The sequence below is a fragment of the Patagioenas fasciata genome, chromosome 1, assembly GCF_037038585.1.
Source record: "Patagioenas fasciata isolate bPatFas1 chromosome 1, bPatFas1.hap1, whole genome shotgun sequence".
Classification (NCBI taxonomy): Eukaryota; Metazoa; Chordata; class Aves; order Columbiformes; family Columbidae; genus Patagioenas; species Patagioenas fasciata.
This window is the reverse complement of record NC_092520.1, coordinates 98,359,399-98,380,379: the sequence shown is the minus strand read 5'-3', so window position 1 is coordinate 98,380,379 and position 20,981 is coordinate 98,359,399. Positions and strand designations below refer to the sequence as shown.

Sequence of the window (20,981 nt, the reverse complement as noted above, 5' to 3'; positions counted from 1 at the left end):
TTCAGTGGTAAACTTTTAGATTGGAAGAATCAGTAAGAAGAGTAAGAAGTTCCTAATGAGAAGATAGCCTGCAGAGTTGTACTGTGCCTAAGAGTGATTTCAAACCACTAATTCAGTTTGAAAAAGGACATTTTAACTGTAACAGGAAATTTACTTCCATCCATAAAACCGAGAGCTGATCCTGCGTTGAAGGAGGGGCAGTAGTTAATAGAATTTTTCTCTGACAAAAATTGTCTCTCCTTGGAATGACCAGTCTTGGATGAAAAGTAAAATGAAATTGCAGCCTTTAGTTTTGGTTGTGTGTTTTTAGTGTTAATAATTTAGTTTTAATACTACTAAGGTGATCCATGACACAAGTGACTTTCTTGTCTAATAAACCAGAGAATATAATCCCATAATTAAAGTCATAGCACTGATGAAGCATGGCCTATGTTTCAGATACGGACTTGTTGTGAAACTTTTGTTGCTCAGCAGATTCACTGGCTCTTTCTTTTTGCTTCTTAATCTAGAATAAAGTTTGTAATTTGAGGGGTTTGCACTCATTTCTTAGAGTTATAAACTTAATTTCAGGGAGAGGTTGCTTGTAGTTCCATAATACACTTCTCGAATGAGAGACTCCATTTCTATACCATAGAACTCAGGATAAACGTCTGTTCACTGGTCGAGTGGAAAGTATGATAGAGTTCAAATTTATGATTCGTGTTCTACTGCTTTAAAACTAGTATGCTTTCTGTTTTTTCAGAAATCTTGCCTTCCTTATTTTGTTTCTAGTCTCTTATATTCAAAATTCATTTTAGAGACGTGCTTGTTTAGGAATGTTTCATGTGGGCTCTTGAAAAAAAGTGCTCTCTTAAATCCTGTTTTTCTGCCTGTTCCTTCAGTCCTTTTCAGCAGAGCTTGAGTGTTGTGGAGCAGATGTTTAATCTAGATGTAAAGGTGGCTGAAATAACCTATCATAGATAACTGACGGTGAGATGAGCACTTGTTAAATACTGAAATTGTGCATCAATGACAGTTTCTGGTTGTCTAACTTTCATCACAAGGAAAGGGATGTTTATCTGCTGTACAAGGGATTCTTCCGTGATTCACTGTTATGCGTTTTCAGTACAAAACTGAGAGTTTTAGCATTTCATTCTCAAGAAGTTAGGTAGAAGTAGAATACTGTTAGCCTACAAGGCAAGGCTAGATCCCTAAAAGGGATAGCTGAATGCAGAAGTGGAATTGGGCATTTCAGACATCGGAGAAGAGGATTGTAGTGTCTTTATTCCTCCAGAAGTGTGATGTGACCTTCTGTAGAATGAACACCTTATCTTCTTACCCTGCAAACATGAAATATGCTTCAGCAGTCCATGCTTTACCTGTACTTGTACTTTGCAATTGTAACATGAGCCTGGCACCATTATAGCAGTCATTTCAACTGTTACTTTGGGAAGTTGCTAAACTTTATGAAGCATGGAAGTGTTAAAAAATAAAATAATTTGCAAATAGAAGCATTCTAAGGAAAACTGGTAGAATATAATGGAGCAAAGATTCTTAATAATGATAATAATAATAATAATAATAATGATAATTATGATGGAGGTGCTGGAATTTGTCTGGGCAAGTTTCTCTGCAAGTAGTGCCATTACTGGAACTTAGTTTCCTGTGCCTTCCAATCTTCCTCCTCCCCTGACACGGGGTTTTATGGGGCCTGAATAAGTGAACAACTTTAGATCGGGTCATCTCTGCCTTTTCTTCAGTGCTTCTCCCTCTGTTCCCTTGTCTCTGGCCGGGGAACAGGGCTGTACGTGATCTGACTAACTAAGAGGTTAGGAGCAAGAAGAAAAGCTTGAGCTCTATACCTTTTAGCTGTACTTGCATGAGGAATGTTTTGGTCACTGAATAGCAATAAGGTGCTTTTTTTTTTTTTACCTCCTTCCCTCCCCCCCCTTTTTTTTTTTATTTTTAGGTCTTCTGTTACTTCTCTATTTTTGTATTTTTTAAAAACTGTTTATGTTTTTATCAGCTTCTTAGCAGTACCTCAAGTGCTTTAGGGAAACATGTTTCAACTCTCTTGTTCGATGGATATGCTGATGTGGGTACTCCTAGATTTCTCAACAGCTACACTGAAAAAGTTCTCAGTTTCATTTTCCTGGTATAAATCCTTAGCGCTGTATTTAATGTTATTTTCATATTTTTATTTTACCCATATCCCATGTATAATTGACTACCATAGTTACTTAAAAAAAAAAAAAGCTACAAAAAGTTCTCAGTTTCTTAAATCTTGCATAATATGGTGCTCTTGACCTAAGTATTTGAAATGTGCTTTTGTTTTTAGCATTTGGATAGGTACTGCTGGAGTTTAAAAAAAAAAATCATTTTGGTGTGGTGCATTACGAAACTGTTTCGTAGTGTGTGTGTTTTCCTCTTTGGGAGGGCAAAGTCATTCCCATGTTGAAAATCTAATTATGCTTTACTGTTGAAAAGCCATTATTGATACCTGGGAAAAGGTGAATCTAGGAGGAGTATTTGGGGCAGGAGGTTATTTCGTATTGTGAATATTCTTTAGAGCTTAACTACAGAAAGTCACTGAAATATGCTTAGTCTTAACATTCTTAAACTTATGTTGTTAGGCTTCAGTAATATCCTTCAGCTTGTACCAGTTTTCTTTGGGGGGAGGGTAGGGGAGGAATTGTATTCTTAAGTTGTGAAAGACAGCCTCGTTTACTAGATGAAGTGTTTTATTCAGCTAAATTGCACGTAAACATTTACACATTGCATTTTGATAGTGTAAGGATGATGAGTGTTCTCCTACGTTTTTTTCTACTGTGGCATGTAAATGAATTTTTAGTGGGGAAGAAGGATGCAGGAATGGTGATTTTAGAAATTTGTTGCTAAGGTTTTGCTTAATATTCTGCTGAACAGAGCTGATCTTAGCACTGTTTTCCAGGTTAGTCTTGGTCTCAGATGTTGAATAAAATGTAAACTTTTTTTCGCTTGTTTTTGTTTCTCTAGTTACTGAAAGAAAGGGCATGTGAAATTGATTTCTCTTTGTATGTCCCTCTGCACCAGTTCTTTAGAAATTACAGGACATCAGGGAGCATGGTAAATGAGCTACATGATTAAATTTTTAAATCTTGCAACAGCTTTGTCCAGGATGAAAATCCCAACATTTCAAATGATTTCTGTTGTTATAGGATTTCTTTAAAATATTGCTTGATTTACATTTGTAAGATTAATAATAAATATACTTGTGGGTTGACGTTTCATAAACCAAAATTATAATCTTGAGGAATGCATTACCCACAACAGTGTACTTACTGTGGCAGTGTTACTTTTATTAAACCATTTATCATTTTAATGTTGTGTATGCTGACTCTTAAGCTTTTCTATCTTTTTCTTCAAAGAATATGCAGCAAAACAAATTCAACATTGATTTTTCTTTCCTACAGCATTATCTGCATACCAGAGGTACTACAGTTTACAATCTGACTACTGGAAGGTCTGTATATGCTTCTTTTTTAAAAATGTATTGTTGTAAATGATTGAATTTCTAAAATAGATTAATTTCAATATAAGCTTGAGTAACTACCTAGAGTTACTTTTTGGCATGTTAATTGAGTCTAATGGAAATGTTCACCTGTATGTACAATTTATTATAAATCTAAGTGGAAATAAATCATACCATTTGTTGAAATGGCAGATCAATTAACTTGACACATTTTCAATTTTATATTTAATTATTATTATCCATTACTTCAGTTTTTATTATGTAAGTGTAGATGTTTGCATATGTATGAGTATTGAGAGAATCGTGACCGCTTGAAAGTTGGACTTCTACTAGAAAAAAATCTTCTCAGGTTGCTTTCTATTTCTGCAGATGCCGGATTGTTTAAAGTCCCTTTCAGTATTTAGATAACATTCTTATGTAAGACAGGAAAAAATCCTGTTATCCTTATCTGTAAGTCTATGTACAGGTATAGGACTTTAAATATAATTAAAAACTTCTTACAGCAATATTGTGAAAAAATTTAGCATAGTTATATTGTTGCATGAAATAATGTGAAGCTTGTGTTTGAGACAGAGGTGCAGGAAAGCATGTGACACAGTACAAACTTGTATGGTCTCAAGCAGCTGTTTTCCTTAAAAGCATGCGTAGGTGCTTATTTCAAATAGAGAGAGCTCACTCTGGAAAGACATCAATACCATGTATATGCCGGCATTATAGAAACAACATTGTCTGTGTTCTTTGTGTTTTATAGAGACTGTATGTTCTGAAAGGTCCTATGACAAACTTTTCCCATTTGGGAGAACAGAAAGGGAGAAAGGCAGGATAAAGAAACTCTACAAGAGTCACCTGCAATAATTGTCTTGTGGCAGGAGAGGTCCCTTTGGAGGGTCCTCAGAAAACTGTTCATATTTTCTTACAAAGCTCCTGCTCCAGTAGAGGTTGCACGAGTGCCATTTTTGCACCAAGCCATTTTGAAGTAGTTTCTTCAGAAATAACCTCTGCAGTTTAAAAATTACAACAATAAAAGCATTCATCTGTTCTTTCTTCTCACATGCTCTCAGAGAGTTAAAAATTGCTGTAAATGAGTGTTGAAATGGATCTGTTAATTAATATTGTAATAGTTTCTGTTTGTACTCTTCACATGTGAAGCATTTCAGAATAGTTTGTGACTTGAATTGTTTTTCTGGCTTTTGTTCTAATGGCTCATTATTAGAAGAAGTGATAGGTGATTAGTAAATTATTTTTCCTGCATTTTCAGAGTGTTCAGGATGAAATGTAAATGATTACAAGTATTTCCATAGGTGTAGAGTTTTTCAGCATGGCTCAGAATATTATCTGCAATTAAAATATATGCTAACTTCCATTATTTGGCAGTTCCATTTCAAGAGCATGGATGGCAGCAGAATGTGTGATCTGTGCTTGACTTATTGAAAACAATTTCTGTTCATATGCGATGTGCTAATATTCTAACACATGCGTTTCTTGTGTGTATCTGAAGTTTTACCATGCAGAGACAATTTCAAATAATTCCAGTTGCAAACGTGAGAGCATTGTTTGAAGCTGACAAAAGAACATTTTGGCTTCACAAAGAAAACAAAACAAAATGTAAAACCTCAGTAATTTTTCTTCAGGTTGGCCTCACCTGGGAAAGATACTCTGTTACTTGATCTCATTACAAGCTTCCTTAGAGACGTGTAGTCCAAAGTGGGCAGTGGGAAGGTGCTTGGATTGGATCTAGAGAAAGGCCTCCACCTCCCCCCAGCTGAGAAGTTTTTTTGTTTCTTGTTATTCATAATGCCTTGTATCTGTAAGAAATCATTTGGTCAAGAATAGTAAGTTTGTAGTGTATTTTTTGGTCATCCTTAGATGCTGTTTTGCTATAATTACAATTTCTCAGAGAGATACAGAGGACTTTAAAAAAAAAAAAAGTCACATTTCCTTGTTCGACTGTTATGAGGTTGTGGTGTTTTGTTTTGGTTTGTTTTAAAGTCCTTACATGGTTAGATGTCTTCAGTTGTTGAAACGTGTGATGGCACAGAAAGGAAGAGAAAGAAAGGTGTGAAGAAAGGCTGGCATTTATGAGCTTTGAAGAGAACTGTGTGAGAGTACTGAGAAATTGATGGAGAGTGCTGAATCACATGAAGGTTATTATATAAGACAGGTTTGAAACCAGACTGGAATAGGCTTGTAAACTTAGGCAGCATATCTGAAATTACTTTCTGTGGTGCAGTGCAAGTTTATGTGGTTGAAATAAGTGTCCTTTATCGTCTTTGTTTTACCAATTGAAAACTTCTAGAAGGACTGAGAGATTTTAGTTTGTTTTGGCTATAGTTTGACTTTCTTATGTAGCATTTTTAGTCTCTGCTATTTGCTGCATGGGGTTGATAATTGAGCTTTATTGTTGAGGATTATTCATTATATGATATTCATTCTACAGTTAGTTGGTTGGTTTGGTTTTTTTCCCTTTCACGAAGAAGAGCTTTTTTTTTTTTTTTTAATGGTCTGAATTTTTTACCATGACATCTTCTGTCAGAATTTGGTGCATGGGGTTTTTTGTTGGTAATACAGTAAGCATTTTGTTGATCCTATGGAACAAAAAGAAAAAACCCACATATTCTGAAAATATGTTATAGTGACAGAAGTGAAGGTGAAAGGTTAGCAAGATGCTGTATTTTGCCATTTACCAGATCACTATTCCCTCCATTCTGATGAGATATTACTTCCTTTCAAAGAAGTAATGCCTGTATGGATCATTCTGAATGAGCTGGGTTGCATTATGCCACATATTTCTGAATAGACCACTTTTTGCAGTAATGTCTTTGGGCACCCACAGATCAACGTTAAATGTCATGCCAAAATTATTGAGTTTCTGCAATTTTTGTTCCATGCAGGCACTGTGGTACTTTAACTCTGTATTTTGAAAAAATACTTGACTTGAAATCTTACGAAGTAATATCTCAACTTGGATAAAGGCTGAGATAACTTAAAAGAGTTCTTGCATTCACGTACTTTTCTCCATGTTTCTTGTGTGCCTGTGCTAAAATAAATCTCCCTTCTGTGCAATATACTTCATTCTGATTTATTTTAAAGACACTAGTTTGTCAACATGTTGGAGGAGGTGAGGAGGACTCTGGGGGATGAACGGAGAAGAAGGGCAGTTCAGGAGAGGGAGACAACAACATGAAGTGCAGATTATAGATTTTGGGGCTACTGAGAAAATCAAGATATCAAGTGTGTGTGTCTGCCATGGTTATCGGTTCTGATGTATTCTGAGGAGGCAGGATGAGAAGCTCAGCAAGGAGTAAGATATTCCTGATTTTATCCAAACATGATGGCAGACATCTGGCACCTGGAAAAAGTTATTTTAATAATCTCATGTGGTTGTATTATAACGCAGTTGATCATACTGAACTCTTTTATGTAATGTTTGCATTTGGGTGGGGCTTTCCGAACAGAAGTTTCACTACAAGAGTGAATTGACTGTAGGTGTCTAACACCTTCATCTATTGCATTGACATAGTTGCCCAGGGCAGGGCAGACCTAGAAACCTTCCTCCACAGATGTGGGGCTAAAGAGGTTTCAATGATCACTAGAGTGATACCTGGGAGGATTTTACAGAAGAGGGTTGTTGTCCGGTACTTCGATTAGATCTCCTCTGCTTTGGCGTGACATTGCTACTGCAGCCGTTACGTGGTTTGATAATCTTGATTAAAGTGTATTTGTGGACTTCTGCAGGAAGGTGAGTGTTCACATATTGTCAGTTAGAAATTGCGCGCCTGTAGTTGTTGCAACACAGAAGTGAATCAATAAAACTTTTTGGTATGAGTGTATTAGGTAGCAGCAAGCTCTCATATGCTGGTTCTCCACAGTGTTTCTGTGAGCCGTCTATTATTGACATCTCTGTGGTTGAGGAATGAATACATAGCTTTCTAGACAGGATTTTAGTCAAATCCAGAGGATTGTATGCAAGTTACGAGGAGCAACGAGGAAATCGCTGCCATTGTACCTTATTCTGACTGTGTTAATTCATCAAAGAGAAATATCCTGTCTGTCTTCAGGAATTTTATAAAAAGCTGTGCTTCTTCAGAGTAACAGAGGGTACACAGATACTTAAACATTTCTGTCTGTATGTCAATAAGTAGGAGGATTGCCAGGGCATGGTATTTAGAAATGCATCTAAGTGAACCTTAAAATTATGGAAGTTGCCGTGAAAATGAGTTAGTTCTGTATCAAGGAAGACTATTTAACATGGACTAGGATGCTACAACTTAATCGAAGTTAATCTAAGAGGATGCCTTACAAAGAAAAGAAACCTCAATTTATGCAGTTATACTCAACTGTAGTATCTCTTTAAAGAGGAGTGCTTCGAGTAGATCAGTCAGGATGTTCCTTGACGTGTCTGAAGAACACTTAATTAGTGAGTTATATCCTCCGACTTGAATTCAGAGATAGACTTCTTGTTGGCTGGAAAGTTGCTTAAAAGAGAAGTAAATCTGTCAGGCAGTCTTTATCATTGTTATGAAAGTGTTCCTAATCACCTTTCTTTTTAATAAACATTTCATTTATGTGGTCAGGGCAGAAACATCAAAGAAGTTTAGTGAACTCCAAGGAGGATTTTCAAAGACCTTCTTCTGTCTTCCAGTGGATTTTAAGAATATCTGGGTGCAAATACGGTACAAATGGAATTTAGAGTTGTAAGGGTATACTATAGAAGAATGAAATGTTCTGGTTTGAGAATACTGCTTTATAAAACTGAGGTGAGTCCAAAATCATGCAGGGATATTTAAAAAAAAAAAAAATTTAAAAAATCCCCCAAACCTAAAATTCTCTTTAGAAAGCTCAGGAGAATGCAAGTGTGTATGTGTGCTAGTCATGGAAGAGGGATGTAATCTTAGTCTACACTGAGTCGTTGACTGGTTACAGAAAGCAATTTTATAATTTTCCTCGTTATGCAGACCTGAAGTGTAATTTAGTATCAGGTAATTTTTTTACAATGCTGTTTTATAATTAAGCGTAGGTAGAAATACACTAGGAGTATTCTCAACTTTATGGCTAAAACATTTTTAATTAGTAGTAAGGCTTTTTTTTTCCAAAGAACTGAAGTAACAAAAGACCTTGAGTGTTTGTTTTCAAATGTGACCTGTTGCTTGTTTTGATATCTTCATGCAGCTTCTTCCAATCTCTCTACCTATTCCATTTTCAATAGGCCAAATGTCGTTTTTTGGTATGTTTTCTTAATGCTATAAAATAGGAAAACAATTAAAAAAATAAATGCTTTCATTTTGTATGTTTTGCTCTCTTTTTCTCCAAACTGTAAGTCTATTTCCCCCTTTTTAAATAGTTGCACAAAAAGCAATTACTAGACATAGTGATAACAGCAAATAAGAGAACATTTTGCACCTTAGAGGATCTAAGACAGCAATTTTCTACTTCATTGACTCACAACTGTTTTATTTTCTGCAGTAACTTCAAAATACCAAGTAGTGTTTTTAGACAGAATTCATCAAAACTTCCATTATTTTTTTAATTAGATATAAATGCTTAGTTTAATTGAAACAGTACAGTAGTATAGGAACAGTAGAAATTGCTGGAGGAGGCACCTTCCTGAAATACAAGTTAGGAGACGGCAGTAGGATGAGTTGTGAATGCTAATTTTTTTTCAAGCCCATAGTTTTTTGGAACTTTTTTCTTCAAGAGAATAGGTATGCCATATAAAGAGACAGTTTTGCCCATAAGAGAACAAAATTTTAAAATGACACAAAAACCCCTTATTATCAATTGTTGCCATGTAGCAACACAGGACATGTACAGGAAAAGCAAAACGACACAAACAGTCCCTTTGATCATAACAGACTTAATCAGAGAAGCATAGAGAAGAAGTCTCAGTCAGGAAAGCAAAATTCAAAAGGCATGAGTGAAGGTGAAATTTGCTGAGATTAATGGCATCACAGAAGGAATTGGGAGATATAGTAGGTGACCTCAAGATGGGTAATATGAAAAAGTGCAAAATAAAATTTAAAGTTAGGAATGGAATAAATAGAAATTCCAGAGGAAATCAGTAAAAAATAAAAATGGATATTGAATTAAGATTCAGCAGCTCTGGAAAGCATTGAGAAGGGAGATACTATTGATATCTTCTATATGCTTTTCGCTTCTGCCTGAAAATATTGTGGTCATCGGTGCAGCACATGGGATTCTATACCACATCTCGCTTTCGACTAAAGCAACAGCTTTTAGTTTGCAGTCCTTTCACTAGAAGCGTTTTGACAGTGACATTCTGGTCATGTTCTGAGAAGGTATGATACTAGTTTGTGGAACAGCAAATACAAAATAGAGATAAGTTTGAAATGAATGTCCTGATTTTTAAATGCTGAAGACAGTAGGTCATTGTGATGATGATTTGATAGAATAGGCATTTTCAGGAGACTCTTGTGGAAAGCAATCTGGAAATACAGTCTGAGTCTGATACAGCATGATAGTATAGAATGGCAAGCTGTTATGCCCAGAAAAAGAAAATAAGAGAAGGGGAGGCTGAGCAGAGAAAAAGCTGTAACACCAAGTAAGGCTGAACAAATAATATGAGGAAGAGGAAAGTGTGGCTAGAGGAAGACTCACAGGGAGTGGGGGAAGGAAAATTGTAGCCCTGCTGAGAATTTGAATGTAAAGAAAATAAGAGAAGTAAAAACATACTTCAAGGCTAAGAGCATATGGGGAGAAAGGAGGAAGATATATATATAGAATAATACAGGAATGGATTGTGGGAGGCCTGAAATGAGACTTTTGCCAGTTTTCTCCCTAACAGCAACCTCTGTGTCATAAATTCACTAGGCATGGTGGGAGAGATTTAAAAGAAAATAATAAAAGAAAAAAAATCTAGGTAAGATGGTTACTGTTCAGGTAGGGAGCACAATATCGCTCTTCATCAAAGGGCTGGTTGTCCTCTGCTTTGAGGAAGGCAGAAGAAGGTAGATTGTGAAGCACTGAGGATCACCTGGGAAGATAGATAAGTAGATAATAAAAATCTGTCATGTTTAGAGTGGAGGAAATTAGAATAGTGTGGCTTCAGCTAATAAAAATGAACTGTCTGTCCTGACCATGCTGGAGAGTCCCTGGCAAGGGGAGGAGTGAGTTAAGATGACAGAAACTCCTCTCTTATTAATTAAACAATGAAGATTTTTGATGTATGTAGCTGGCACTGCAACTGGTGAGAACTTATTAATTTTCTGTCAAAAAATAAAGGGTGTTGCAAGAAATCAGGAGCAAAGGATCTAGCAATTGCACAAAGTCTTTCACTGAGCTGCTGATTAAAATAACCTGAGCACATATTTTCCATAATATTTAATTTTTTGGGGTGCAGTGGGTAGAGTGAGTAATTCTCTTCAGTGAAAGCTTTTCACTTTCATCCTAAGATATACTGACAAAACAAAACAAGGAGGAGGGAAAACAGTGATACATCATCATCAAAGGTCATTTTAAAGAAAAATTGGTAAAAAGCCTACCACAAAGCCCATAGCTAGCAATATCTGTTTCTCCAAAGATTTTTAGAGGTTATTCATGTATTTAGATCGTGTGCTTGTCCCTTCAGTATGTCAAGATGGATAGAAATTACATGTGAGAAGGTATTAGAAAAGCTAGAAAAGTCGTTAAAAGAACAAGACCTAAGAGAAATTTGGAGTAGGAAGACTGATAAATTGAGGGCTAAATTTATGAGTTGTGCACCATATAATCTCTGCATCGCAATACTTGATAGCTTTGGTAACACTGCAAATAAGGCTATTTCAGCATCCCATAGGTGTGATTTGTTAGCATGGTTACTCAGTGATGTTAAAAATTTGGGATTCTTAAATGCAAACTGTGTTTATGAAGACTAACTAGAATTCTGCCTCTTAAGGGTAAAAGAATTAGGTGTACACTTCCAAAATATTTCAGAGAAAATCATTAATAAATAAAGAGAAACTCTGGAATGCTGGAAAGTTAATGATGATTGTGTTACTGGTAATACTTGCTCATCTATAATATACACACAAAATAGAGCAAGTAAATAAATGTATTTGGGTTTCAGAAAAAGATCTCTTAATATTGGATACTAAAAATAATTGTTATTCTTGTAAATCAGTAAAGCAGACAGGTTTAAAGAATTGTACTTTTTTTTCTTTTTTTTTTTTTCTCCCCCTAAAACATGTTAAATGAATGCCACCTAGAAAGATTAAGGAGCAAATGTGTTTTATTTCATGCCGTTAATTAGAGTGAAACACAACTGATCTATAGATTAAAAAAAGAGTATACATTTACCCAGATATTTCTTAAAGGGTAATCTTAAGAGTTACAGTTTTGGGGTTTGTGCATTCTGGGGGGTGTGTATATGTCTAAAATTCTGTTCCTCTGTTACCTAAACATAGAGAATTCTTAGGTAGTCTCGTGGCAGAGAAAGAAGCAGATGCTCTTTTACTATGCTTAATGAAGACAAATAATGCAGCATGTCCAATTTTGTGTAAGTAAAATTGTACAAGGTTCTAATAATTAACTCTTTTATTAGATGATTTATCTAATGTAATCATGGTGGGAGGCCATATTCCCTCTCCTTGAAAAGAATCAAGAGTAGGTGTAAAATCTTAAAAAGAATGAAACTGACCAATTTAACTAATACATTTTGACATGCTACCTTTGACCTACAGATAAATTTGATAAATTGCATCTTTTTTATGTCTCTATTAACCATCATCATAAAAAACAAAGGAATCCTCCTCTGCACATATAAACTATGTACCTGTTTGGGTCACAAAGAGTATGTGATCTTTTTAGGGAGCATGTATTTTGCTATTTGATTAGAAATATTTTGCATTTTCACTAAAATGGAAACGCTTTCACTTCAGTGTCTGCAGTTCTATATTTCTTTAGTGTGTATTCATTCATTAAGCCACTCATCCCTTTTAATCAATGGATTTAAAAGAAGTCAAAATTCAGGGAAATCTGTAATGTACTCAGAATGTTAATGGTAAAAGAGGATAGGATGCGCTTTGGGGAGAACCTTTGCATGCGTCACAAGAAGACAAGCCAATCTCAGATGAAACACTCCGCCCTCACTCTAGCATGGTATCTTTTTCCAAACAATATTTATAAGATTTTCTAATGGTGCTTCACCCCGGAAATGCTCTGTTTCCTGTGGGATGTATGATCTCTGTCTAGAAGTCTAAATACTCTTGGTGGAAACAGGATAAGTATTGATGGAAAAGTCTCTGAAGAAAAGCTTTTCATCCATGTTGAATTCTCCTATTGCAGAAGTTTCTTTTGTGTGGAAAAAAACCCCCACACCTGTTACTGTTCATCTACTAAGAATAATAGCATGCTTCGTTTTGCCAATCCCTACGATGAGAGTGCAGGATGCTAAAATGAGACATGCTCAAGTGTGGCAGTGGAAAAACCTCATCAATTCAGGTTGTTCGGAGAGAGGCATATTCAGTTGAGTAGAACAGTTCTGACTTGAACAGAGGGCTTGTCTTTAGTGGACAAGAATATTATTTGAATGTTGATAATACTGATTGACCAAATGTTTCTTTTTCCAAATACAAACAACTATATTGACAATGTGTGTGATGCTTGCTTTTTCAAAAGAATTTTTTTGTTTGTATAAGCCACAGTAATGGTACAACTACTTAATCCTCCATATGGTTGCTCTTTCATTGCTTTGGAAAAGGTTAAAACGCACCACACTATTTTTCTTATTTGCTGTTTGTAGATTGCTGTTTGACAGGAAGCTGTATGTAGATAGTGTGTCTCAGTAATGAGTGGCATTTCTTCAGAAATGAATCCTTTACATTTAAGGTTCTTTCCTTAAAAGATGAAATATTTGCTTAGTTTTAGAAACAGAGAATTGCATTATTTTGCAAATTTTGAGTTTTTGAATTTGCTTTCTCCAGAACTGACATCTCTGTTCTAGCGGTTTAAATACTCTTTCGAGCATATACCTAATTAAAGTATTCTGCTGCATCATTTCCTCCTTTTCCCAGGGATGCAGATTTAGTCTTTTCTGTGTGGTGGAGGTGGGTGGGGGAGGAGGGTTGAAGTGTGAGTGGTTCTGGTACAAATAGATGGAGAAGGTAGCAGGTGGGAGGAAGCGAAGACATAGAACTTGGGGTCTCTTTTGTAAAGAGCCTGTATGAGTAGCTTGTGTGAGGCTAACAAGTTCATGCTTTGAAGAGAAAGCAAGTAATTTAAAATGTTTTTGGAGTAGTGTTTGAGCATGATTGCGCTCTGCTCTGTAGAAGCACCCTTACCAGGATGTGTATTTAGAGGAGAAATAGAAATCAGTTCTGCTTCTCGTGTTTACTTGTGCAAAGGTGTAGAGGGACGTAATCCCTGTGTGCTTGCCTTCATGGAGCACATGAAGTGAGGTCAGTGCTAAAACCCCTGAGTGTTCACCTTGAAGGGAAGGCCAGGTGCTGAAAGAATACTGGAGATTCAAATGCTAAAGCATGCTAACAGCAAACAAATAGTTTAAAGCAAAAGTATTTTTAAGTGTATGCTAAGAAGGTCTGGAGCTCCCTAGAAAACCTGTTGCTAATCATCTGTTCCTATGCAGCTTGCAAGCTTATAGTAAGTAAACAGGGATTTACCAGCATTCAGAAGCTGGCAATTATTAGCTTGTCACCCTCAACCACTTCTCTGGGCTGCTATAGTCAAAGTATTTGGCATTAATTCCTAAGTCACTGTGCAGTATCATTTCCTACAAGTTATCTCTCCCAACTTCTGAGGGATAACTCAAAACTCGTAACTTCTGTTCCTTATGCTGTGTCATTTTTCTCATCTGCCAGAGGTGTGGCACTGATGTGAGATCTAATGTCTCAGATATGGGAGAAATAAGTCAGGCATTTTCCTCCCTGTTTTCTCTATCCCAGCCTAGGCTTTGTTCTTCAAGGCCAAAAAGTTCCTCAATTAAATTTTATCTTGTATTACCAGCCAAAATAAATGTAACTATTTTCCTGGTTTCCTCATTCAGTCTTTCTTTCTGGATTAAGTTTTTACTTAGTGTTTTTCTTATTGCAAGCATTGTTCTAGTGTCTTCTTTCTGAATTCTCAATGTCATCAGAAAAACAATAAAACTGTATTAGCAAATGTCATAACTACACTGATACTGTCTAATGTGTTTTCAAAAAGTAATGCAGGTATTGTTTTTCTCTCCACCCGAAGAGGATTGGGATCCATTTCAGGCATTTACGTGTTGGACTCCGATTCTTGGAATCAGACACAGATCCATTCCCAGCTTTCTTAACAATGCAATCAGAACTTTGTGAACTTTTTCTGAAAACAAGTGAACTGAAAAATCTGTTTCCAGCCCTGGTAAACACTGAAGAAGGGAAGATGGATCAAATAGGATCCAGTAATGGGAGGCAGACAAGTAAAGGGGGTAAGGGGGAAGAGGGATTCATTCTTAGGTGTAGTTAGCTTAAACTTTTTTTGGGAAGGAAAAGATAAATTGATGATAATTCGAAATGACTAATCTTAGCTAATGGATGAAAACCCATAATGATGACAGAGAAGGGAAAATCTCTTTAAACAAGGCTACTACTGATGGTGATATTTTCTGTTATGTTATCAGCTGCTGCACGGAATTAATGCTTACTGCATCTTCCAGAAGTTTTTGTATTACTGGTTGTATAGGAAGTTGCATCAGTTTTGCAGAATGCTGCAGACTCACAATGTTTTAATTGTTTCAAAAAGCAGCTGAAGAAATTCAGGGAAGAAAAATCCATTAAAAGCAATTAAATATGAAGACGTTTTGTCTGGCTTTAGAATCCTCTGAACCACAGATCAGTGGAGGTTGGGAGGGTATTCCTGGGAGGGGAAGGTTTAAAATAATTATAGAAAACTGAATGAAATTACTCTCGGTAGTAACTTCAACAGCAACCTTTTAAAAGTTGAACGTTACTGCTGAATTATATGATAGCTTGCCCGTTCTCTCCAGGATCAGCTACTGGGAGTTATGTTTCCATTTGGTGACATAGTGTTTACTTTTTGGAGAGGAAGGATGATTTTCTGCTTAAATGCAATCATTGGATGTTGTCTAGAGCAAAATTGTTCTGTGGACCCATACAAGAATTTCAGTACACTTTATTCTGTTCTCTCTCTCTGAAATCCATAAAGATATAATAACATAAATGGAGTAATCCATCTAGTTCATAATGGAGCTTTATAACCATCTCAGTTCTGTTTCTGATCTCAAAATCTAGTCAAAGAGCTCTCTCTCTCTGGAACTTGTACATAAGTTCTGAAGAAAAGCTCGTGTTGAAGACACTTCCACTTCGCTCAGACAGTACGTCGTTCAGACGAATGTCAGCTTTTTTCTTCCCTAAACTTTCTTCCATATTCATTGATGTCAAACAAATTCCTTGGGAGTCTCTCCCCCATCACAGTGGCTATAACACTGGCTTTTACAGGAAGAGAACATGTAGGTATTCCTTGCTGGTGCATTTTTTCTGACCGGGGCTTTGAGTAAAGAGAAAACTGAAGCAGACAGATTGGTGGATGTCACTGCTGAGTTCAAGGCAAACCCAAATGAGTGATACCACAGGAAGGCAATGAGTCTTGAACTGAGAATGAATATTAAGTGCCGCTTTGGAAAAATAAGAAGAACTAAAAATGGCTCTAAGGGAACACAGTCAATATTTTGGATTTTTAAAAATTCTGCTGTTCAGTGGTTTTGCTAATTCTGATACTTTGTGTAGACATGTACCTTCAAATTCTTGTGGTGTCTTTCTGTGTTCCCTGTTAACTAATCTATCTAAACTCTTATTTTTATCTTTTCCTGGGATTCTGGTTTTAGTTAAATATTCTTAGTCTTGCAACCTTTACATGCAAACTGGGAGGTGTGTATGTCTTGAGATATTTTGGTGATTCAAGTTCAGGGAGCAAGTACCAAGAGCAGGACTTTGTTATTTGGGTGGAACGCAGTGAGGTATTGGAGTAGTGTCTTGAAGGACTGGTCCTTTTCATGGTAACTCAGATGTTCTGGCTGTGAAAAGAAAGTGGTTGACTGTTTTGTAATTCTTGGGAAGAATGTGACCTGCCATGTTGATAAAGGCTTCCTTTGTCATAAGTGGCACAAAGTTTCCTGTCTCTTCTGCTGTGTCAATCAAGTGTGAGATGAACAGCGGTTTGTTGTTCTGTGTTATCAAACCAACCTAAATGCAGGAGAGTATGCCTCTTATCCTGAGTCACTTGTGTAGACTTTGCTTGTAGAAACAGAGAATGAAGGCTGAGTGGCAGCATGCAGGAAGATCGAAGACATGGATCTCCTAAAGCCAAGTTACTCAAAATTCTTGGTATAGAAACTCACGCTTCATTTAAATGCGTGTTAAAATAGTGGGATTTTCTATTTTATTACTTTAACCTCATGCATATTGCACAGACAGTAGAGTTTTCTAAGGAGTTTGGGGAAGGCTAAGACAGGTCGCTAACCTGATAATTCTCTTTGTTTCGCTGAAGGTAATCTAAATTTTAGACCTGAAAATTATTTATTGGAGGCCAGTCACACAGTGTGAAGGCACTAAACAGATTTAAAAATGATGGAAAGTCATAGCTATCATTCTGTGAAATCTTAAGAGAAACAGAGAAGTGGAATATATTTACCAGTTGATAAAGAATCAGCTATGTAATTAGCATGTTAAACAATTAAACATAGCCTGGACTTCCTAAAGCACATCCTGAAGTGAAGGTGTTTGTGTTTAAGAAAAGCATCAAATGTAATGTTGCAAGCACATTAAAAAGAGGGAAGCGTTCCACAAAGCCTATCTTAAGTGCTTCCACAAAACATCAAGCACAAATCAGACCTTTGAGAAGGTGAGTTCATATTCTGTCCTTTTCCCTGACATTAATCGTGAAGAGACGTTTTTAGGCTCCTTGCGTGTGATATTCACTGGCCCTCAATGGCCATGGACTCTCTCCCAAGGAGTGCTTTTGTTTGTTTGTTTGTTTGTTTTTTAACGTTGGTAATTCTTCCTAGTGGACCAGTAGCTAAGCACCCTTAATTAGTTCACATAAAATCTTCCCATATTATTCTCTCCTATACATTTGAGAGACAAGTTTCTTCTTTGACTAAGCAAAGTACTGTAAAGAGTATTGATAATTTTAAGGTAGGGTATTCATGCCTGAGCATTTTGAGATCTGCTAGGTGACCGCAGGGCCATGGTCACAGGTTTATGAAGCTGCCCGCATCATTGTCTCTGTGCCTTAGAACTATCCTTTGTCTTTCTGTACGTGTATTTTACTTCATTTTTTATATCTGCAATGAAAGAATGAGCCTGTTTATGGAAATCCCATTGTAATAGACAACTGGACCTTAAGACAAAGTGTAAGAAAGCTGTAAAGTCTTTTTTGAAAATGTTACTTCAAATAAGAAGGTAGATAGATCCAGATGACACTGGAGAGGAATCGCATATTCAGAAGAGATGGGAAGTAACCTACATGATATGAATTTAAGCTGTCCTTTGTGTTCTCTGAAGTGAGAGAACATTCGTGTTAATTGTGCTGGGGGGGAACACATCTTTGATCAAGGAAAATAAGTCCAAATTGATGTATATTAAAGAGTGTCATATGGAAGAGTTTGTAAATGTGGGGCTGGTTTTAAATATTTTTAATGATTTTAATGATTGGAAGTGAAAGTGAATAGTGATGTTCTAAAACAGAAGATAAATCTTGTATATCGAATGGTAGAAATTTAGAAGTAGGAAAAACCTATTATGGATAATTAAGACAGCTGGTGGAATTTCATATGGTATGTTGAGGTTTTTAAATGGAAGTATTTGAAACTGTTGCTATCTGCCATCTCATGTACACGTAGCTGGTGGTGGTCAAGGAACTGACCTGAGCATCAGAAAGAAGTAAAGAATATGAAGAAAAAGTTCGAAGCCCAAACAATATTTAGTTTAATAAGGAACAGTATAGAAGCCTATACTGGAAAGCATGGTCTTACATAAAAGATAAGTATAGTTCAGCTTGACATTTTGCTAGGATCTAGTCATCCTCCTCTCAAATGCATAACAGCAGTACGAAATTTCAGATAAATGATAGAAGCAGATCCAAGAACTGTTTGCAAAGGAGACAAGCAAGAGGAGGGTGAATCAACACACACCATGTATATGGGTTAGAAAGGGATTCTGCTGTCTTTCAGTACAAGAGTAATGGGGTATCTACTCAAACCGAGGAACAGCAAATATAAGGCAAGATTAATTTGTAGGACTCAACTTAGCCAGGTATCTTTAAATAAGAGTTCCCTAGAGTCCTGGAAAAGGATGTCAAATTAACAAAGCAGGAGAAAATCCCCATACTATGACGTTGGCTAACTGGCCACCTTCTTCTGTCCTCTCTTCCCCCCCAGTTTCAGGCTATCAGCTAACTGTGAGCAGTGGAGTTTAGGAATTAGCTGCTCCAGAGGAAAAGATTTAAAACTACCAGCTTTGAAAGGTGTCTTATAGCCTTTCCTTGCAAGATAAAGTAGTAGTCAGAACTGGAGAAGACTAGTGGATGTAAAAACATTCAGGTTTCTGCTTCAGGACAGTTGTGATGTTTCTTTTTTGCAGTGTTTTGGAGTTAATTTTTCAGAAATTAAGCTGTTGACAAGTAATTAAATAACATCAGGTATAGCAGCAGTTATGTAGTGGTAAGAAAATGAGGGATTAGTGAGGGAAGGAGAGCTGAGCTCTGGAGTAGATGAATAAAAAGCTGAGTAGAGCAGTGTAGAATTAGCAGAGAAGAGATGAGGAGTGAAAGAAATGTCCTATGGTTTGGCTTGTGTGTTTTTTGTGGTTTGGTGTGTTGTGTGTTTTTTTTGTTTGGTTGGTTTTTGTTTGTTTGTTTGTTTGTTTTTGTTGTTTTGTTTTGTTTTTTTCCCCCCCTTTTTTGGGAGGGGGTGTTTTGGTTTTGGTTTTGGTTTGGTTTTTTTTTAATTTTATTTTTGTTGTGGTTTTTTTGTTTAATTTGCCTTTAGAAACTGAAGGCTCTTAAACTCACTAGTATGTATATTCACAAGTGGTCTGATAATTTACTGATGTACAGTTTTCTGATAAGAAATGGTGATTTGATGGAATTGAAATATTCTGTAGGAATGGTTGGTGGGCTGCCCAGCTGCTTTGCTCTTGGCTGCTGGCCATGGTGTCTGCTCCCCTAGCAGCCTGTCATGCAGGCCTGCTGCCTTCTCTCTTGTATCCTATTCTAAGTACTTGTACATTGTGACAAGTAAAACAGCAAATCACCAATTACAACACCAATTAGTTATTGCTCCTAAACCAAGCGCACTCTTAATTGGAAACTAATTTTTAGTAATAATTGATTGATTTCTAACTGGCAACCATTAATCAATGATCTTGCGTTTTGATATTTAAAACAATTAAACCTTTAAAAATTAACAGAGTCCTATTTTAATATTTGATATATTTATAACAATACATAAAATATATACCCTGAAATATGCTATCTGGTAGCATTTTCTGTTGTCAGATGTTACTGACTAATGTAAAAATCAAGTCGAAATTTAAGTGACTGGTGAGATTTTTTTTTTTTTTCCCCTGAAGCTGATGCTTAGAAATTTTTTCCAAATGCGTTTTTTTTTTTTTTTTTTTGAATTTCTAATTTACAGAAAAAGTGCATTTTATGCTACAGCAAATGACACCTGGGTGCTGACAAACTGGTGTCTGTTGCCCTTTTACACCTCCTGTCCTTCATTTTCCCGCTTCTCTTTGTAAGCGCACATGATCTGGAACTCCTCTGGTTTTCCTAGTGAAGCATCCTGAATGACTTCTTGTTTCCTATGGTATCTCTTAGTACGAAAAGCACATGCTTGATTTAAATCTCTGCTAATAGGCTAAGCGTCTTTTCCCAAAGAGGAGAGAGTAATTTAAACTCTTACCTGCTTTCTGAAACTAGGCCTTGGTATTGGAACTCTTTGCTCTATCCAGCAGGTATTTTAAGTGATAATCCCCAACTTTTTCATCTTTTTCATCTTTGAGATGGCTTGCTTTCTATAAAATTAATTGGAAGGCAGCTTAGAAGTTAAAGAGTTACTCAACTGGAAAGAACAACATAAAAGTAGCATCAGCATTCTTAGGGAGCTTGGTTAAAAATTCTACTTAATGTTTTTCCATTAAGCAGAGTTGCAGATTCATCTTGGTTCTGGGTGCTGCCCATCACAGTGTGCTTTGAGATTTGGGGGAGCAACCGTAGACAGTTCTGCCACTTAATTTTTGTGATGGTTTCCCTTTGTTTTTTACTGGTTTGCTTGTGTGTATTTGAATCACTTTGTAGTAGTTTGTGTCAGTATATTCAGCTTGTCCACTCCCATTTTATTTGGAGTGATGCAGGTAGAGCAGCTGTGTAATTAATGATATAAGGCTTTTTTCCAACATAGTAATGATTCTCCAGCAGTGAGAAACTGACAGGGAAATAATGGGACTACTTGTAAACTCAGTGGGATTCCTGTTTTTGCTGGGAAGGATTGGAG

At 36.4% G+C, this 20,981-nt stretch overlaps 1 protein-coding gene across 8 annotated transcripts in view; it reads left to right on the top strand.

Annotated features, from left to right (window-relative positions):
• KDM6A (lysine demethylase 6A) overlaps nucleotides 1-20,981 on the top strand; it is a 155,247-nt gene that overhangs the window by 41,873 nt on the left and 92,393 nt on the right. For all 8 annotated transcript variants that reach the window (XM_065860541.2, XM_065860533.2, XM_065860559.2 and 5 more), the window contains exon 4: nucleotides 3,432-3,481. In XM_065860541.2, the coding sequence (XP_065716613.1) occupies nucleotides 3,432-3,481 (50 nt within the window). The remainder of the gene's footprint in view (nucleotides 1-3,431; nucleotides 3,482-20,981) is intronic.